Source organism: Festucalex cinctus, unplaced genomic scaffold (genome assembly GCF_051991245.1).
Source record: "Festucalex cinctus isolate MCC-2025b unplaced genomic scaffold, RoL_Fcin_1.0 HiC_scaffold_153, whole genome shotgun sequence".
Lineage (NCBI taxonomy): Eukaryota > Metazoa > Chordata > Actinopteri > Syngnathiformes > Syngnathidae > Festucalex > Festucalex cinctus.
Genome location: NW_027520400.1, coordinates 15667 through 20580, shown reverse-complemented (window position 1 = coordinate 20580; position 4914 = coordinate 15667). Strand labels below are relative to the sequence as shown.

At 48.1% G+C, this 4914-nt stretch overlaps 1 protein-coding gene across 1 annotated transcript; it reads right to left on the bottom strand.

Moving 5' to 3' along the window:
- Nucleotides 1-587: 587 nt before the first annotated feature.
- LOC144011503 (uncharacterized) lies at nucleotides 588-1803 on the bottom strand. Its single transcript, XM_077511601.1, has 6 exons — nucleotides 1783-1803; nucleotides 1585-1695; nucleotides 1391-1513; nucleotides 1206-1289; nucleotides 891-1121; nucleotides 588-809 (listed from the first exon to the last, which is right to left on the bottom strand). Exons 1-6 carry the CDS (start codon nucleotides 1801-1803, stop codon nucleotides 594-596), a joined length of 786 nt encoding a protein of 261 aa, XP_077367727.1. The 3' UTR covers nucleotides 588-593.
- Nucleotides 1804-4914: the final 3111 nt, after the last annotated feature.

Genomic DNA, 4914 nt, shown 5'->3' with positions numbered 1-4914 from the left:
TTGGGGTTGGATTCCTGGAAATGGACCTGGGGGTCAGGTTAGCCGATCGGTAGGAATCCTGGAACTGGACCTTGTTTGGGGTTGGATTCCTGGAAGTGGACTTCGCGGAGGCAGGTTAGCCGATCGGTAGGAATCCTGGAACTGGACCTTGGTTGGGGCTCAATTCCATTAAAATGGACTCACTCACGCCGGGAACTGAACCACCCACCTCGGGACGCATGTTTAGCCCATCGGTAGGATTCCTTGAAGTTGACCTCGGTCCAGGTTGAATTCCTGGAATTCGACATAGCGGGGGCTGGACCCACGAAACCAGGGACGCACCATGCCGGTGTTCACGGCCCAACTTCGCGGGTCAAGTTCAACCGATAGGTAGGATTCCTGGAACTGGACGCCCCATGCCGGTGCTCACGGCCCAACTTCGCGGGTCAAGTTCAACCGATCGGTAGGATTCCTGGAACTTGACCGAGGTTCAGGTTAAATTCCTGTAACAGCGACTGACATGTGCAATTGTGAGAGGCATGCAGCATCGTCTTTTGACATGCAATGTAAAGAACCTGAAACACATACATCAAAGAAACTTTTTTTTTTTCACTTTAATCATTACTTTTTCTGATCAACATGCGGATTTGACTCCTAATATTCTCAACAGACAGTTCCAGCTTGTTGCACAGCTGTCGGAATTCTGGCTGGTCAGCCACGATATATCTTATTCTTTTCTTTGTGATGAACTTTGCAGCTATCTCTTTGTGGAAGACAGTCTTGACAATGTCATAAAATTCTGTGGGGAGTTTGAGTCGTCTCCGTCGACCCTGAGGACATGAAAATGACAAAAGTTGATCTTTATGATGTCTATAATGGAGTCCTTTCCTTTCCCCACCAAGTCTACTTACATCAGTATCGATTCTTTCTGGAACTGTTTTTGGCTCTGAAATTGTGTTGTGAGATGTCGTTTGCTTCATTTCCGTCTCTTTTTGATGAACTTTGGCCTTTTTTTTGTTCTTGGTCTTGTTCTTGGTCTTGGTCTTGTTCTTGGTCTTGTTCTTGGTCTTGTTCTTGGTCTTGTTCTTTAGTTTCTGCTTCTTCTTTTTGCCTGGCTTGGGAGTTTGAGTGGTAACATAATCCTAAGGACAAAATCTTTTATATTTTTTTGGGGGGGGGTTAAGAAGTATTCCAATGACAGAACCACTTCCAGGAATTGTACTCACAAATTTCAGTTGGCGGACGTATTTGTTTCCGGACAAGGCTTGTTCCAACATGTGTTCCTCATCTTCACAGTCACTCCAGTCAAACTATAGTACAATAAGCAAAATATAAGACATGGTTATGGGTCAAATCCTCAACAATGGAGACATGGGACTTCCTGGATTTCACTTCAACTTCTCCAACTTACATTCTCTTCTGTCATCGACTGGGGACGATCCTCCCCTGAAAGTTGATGTTCATCTCCCACGATCTCAGATTTGTTCACCGTTTTCCCCGGACTTTTCTTCCTCGTGTCCCCAGGTGAACGTATCTGTTTTAACCAGCAAGGAAACAGTATGTTGTATTTATGTTGAATGAACCACTTCCAGGAATTCTACTCACCAAGGTCAGGGAGGAGACCTCCTGCGTTAAGGGCAGGGAGACATTCTGTGTTAAGGGCAAGACAAATTGGTCCATGGTGTCCTCCTCATCTTCGCTTTCAGACAAGCCCATCTACACAACAAACAAATGCAAATTGGAAGACATGACTATGGGGAAAAATAATTCCACAATGGTGACATGGGACTTCCTGGATCTCACCTCAATTTCTCCAATTCGCATCCTCTTTTTCCTGGGCTGGGGACTAGAGATGAGATCACCTACCTCCCTTGAAACTTCACATCCTGCCCCCAATTGCTTCTCACACGTGTTGACATTTTTGATAGGGGTCAGGGGAAAGACCTTCTGCGTTAAGGGCAGAGAGGCCCCCTGTGTTAAGGGCAAGACAGGTTGTTCCGGGATCACCAGCTCCTCTTTGCCGCACGTCATGTCCACCTATATAAACAACGAAAGGCAATATATAAAAAGTGCTCCGTACAATTCCTGGAACTGGCCCATGGTTGGGGTCCAATTCCTGGAACTGGACTTAGGCGGGCGAACGAAGCAGCGACCCCCCGAGAGGCTCCAGGCCGGCGTTCTCGGGGGCCTCGCGGCGGCTAGCTCCGCTTGGTACCCGCTCCGCACAATTCCTGGAAATGGACCTTGGTTCCCCCCAACCAAGGTACAATTCCAGGAACTGGACATAGGCGGGCGAACGAAGCAGCGACCCCTCGAGAGGCTCCAGGCCGGCGTTCTCGGGGGCCTCGCGGCGGCTAGCTCGGCTTGGTACCCGCTCCGCACAATTCCTGGAAATGGACCTTGGCTCCCCCCAACCAAGGTACAATTCCAGGAACTGGACTTAGGCGGGCGAACGAAGCAGCGACCCCCCGAGAGGCTCCAGGCCGGCGTTCTCGGGGGCCTGGCGGCGGCTAGCTCCGCTTGGTACCCGCTCCGCACAATTCCTGGAAATGGACCTTGGCTCCCCCCAACCAAGGTACAATTCCAGGAACTGGACTTAGTCGGGCGAACGAAGCAGCGACTTTAAGGAATTACATGTCATCTTTAAGGAATTACATGTCATCTTTAAGGAATTAATTACATGTCATCTTTAAGGAATTACATGTCATATTTAAGGAATTACATGTCATCTTTACGGAATTACATGTCATCTTTAAGGAATTACATGTCATCTTTAAGGAATTACATGTCTACTTTAAGGAACTTAGGTTCCCATCCTGGAAGGAGACATAGCAAAACTTACTCTGGCCTACGTTCCATGTTCATGGTTATTTGGGGCACCGCTCCAGTGTCTGTGGAGCGAAGCAGCGACCCCCCGAGAGGCTCCAGGCCGGCGTTCTCGGGGGCCTGGCGGCGGCTAGCTCCGCTTGGTACCCGCTCCGCACAATTCCTGGAAATGGACCTTGGCTCCCCCCAACCAAGGTACAATTCCAGGAACTGGACTTAGGCGGGAAAACGAAGCAGAGACCCCCCCCGAGAGGCTCCAGGCCGCCGGCGTTCTCAGCCCCGCTTCGCGGGGCCGCAACAACACGAACGTGTCCCGCTTCGCATTAACAACCGATCGGTAGAATTTTTAGAACTGTACCTTGGTTTTGCATGTATTCCTTGAACTGGACTCTTTTCCCCAAAGGTGACGTACATTTCCAGGAACTTACCTCACTCATCCTTGGAACCTAAATCACACGTGTCTTGTGCTTGTCTTCACGCCCCGACGGTTGTGAATGTAGGTGGGACAAGTGCGAAGTTAAATAGGAGGGGGTTGGTCTTGTCAAGCAACAGTAGCCAATCACCTTCCGATTGGCCAAAGGCCCCCCCCCTCCCCACCACGCCTCCTACAATTATCCTCAGTCAAGCGACACCTTGTGGTGAAAACAAAAAACTGTGACTCAGACACGCTTTTTGGGAAAAAAAAACTCAACAATTTATTATATGATTTTAGATTTTGCTATGACGTATATTGTGATGAGGTACAAGATTCCAGCGCTGCACAGTAGCAGTATGGACATGAGACATAAGCGCTCATTACACTCCCATCCGCCATCCAAACAGCGACAAAAGCAGCTAGACAGAAAAAAAGAAAACAAAAACTCAATTCACTGAGTAATATTTTGCTTCAGATTGAGTTACAAATATGAAGGTATCTTTCCGGGAATACATGTCATCTTTAAGGAATTACATGTCATCTTTAAGGAATTACATGTCTACTTTAAGGAATTACATGTCTACTTTAAGGAATTACATGTCATCTTTAAGGAATTACATGTCATCTTTAAGGAATTAATTACATGTCATCTTTAAGGAATTACATGTCATATTTAAGGAATTACATGTCATCTTTAAGGAATTACATGTCATCTTTAAGGAATTACATGTCATCTTTAAGGAATTACATGTCTACTTTAAGGAACTTAGGTTCCCATCCTGGAAGGAGACATAGCAAAACTTACTCTGGCCTACGTTCCATGTTCATGGTTATTTGGGGCACCGCTCCAGTGTCTGTGGGGCTAGGGAGCCATTGTGAACTTGCCCCTTCCGTCGCAAAGCCCCAAGGCAACTCTAAAATACATGATTTGTTTAATTGGAATACTAACTAGACAAGTGTACGTGCAAAGAAAACAATTCCAAGAAAACAACAAATCGAACCTTGCCAGGGAATTACAGAGGGACGCTCGTTATACTCAGGAGGAGGACCGTCGAACCCAGGAGGAGGACCGTCGAACCCAGGAGGAAGCTCATCAAAGTCGGGAGGCTGCTCATCAAACTCGGGAGGCTGCTCATCAAACTCGGGAGGCTGCTCATCAAACTCGGGAGGCTGCTCATCAAACTCGGGAGGACTTTCCGGATATTGAGCCATCATTTTCCCCTTTTCGACCTTGCTCCCTTCACGTCCGAAGTCCACACTGACGACTGCTTATATAGCCCTCGGCAAGGTACACAAGTGGCCTTCAACCAATCACTGCGATTGGCCGTCGACCTATCGGTAGTCACGAAATCAAACGGTACCGCCCACCCGAACCAAAAAAAACCCATCCAAGTCAATTTCCAGGTTGCCTACATATAATTCCACAATTTCGACACAGTCAAGCTGTACCATCTGTTAACTGTAGAGGACGGCTAGTGTGGGTCAAATCTGACTACATCTTGGCTGAACCCATACCCAGGTCCACTTCCTGGAACTGGACCTGGGTATTTAGGCGCTTCGGGCCCGCTTCGCGGGCCAGGTGGAGCCCATCGGTAGCATTCCTGGAATTCGACTTCGGTCCAGGTTGAATTCCTGGAATTCGACCGAAGGGGAGCTTGACCCACCGAACCCGGGAAGAACCATGCCGGTGTTCT

What these genes read in the sequence shown, in the direction of transcription:
- LOC144011503 (XM_077511601.1), bottom strand. Translation starts at nt 1,803, where the DNA reads ATGCGAATTGGAGAAATTGAG. An exon ending in ACGTCCGCCAACTGAAATTT is followed by an intron (nt 1,122 to 1,205) that starts GTGAGTACAATT and finishes TTTTGTCCTTAG; the next exon opens with GATTATGTTACCACTCAAAC. An exon ending in CAGAAAGAATCGATACTGAT is followed by an intron (nt 810 to 890) that starts GTAAGTAGACTT and finishes TCATGTCCTCAG; the next exon opens with GGTCGACGGAGACGACTCAA.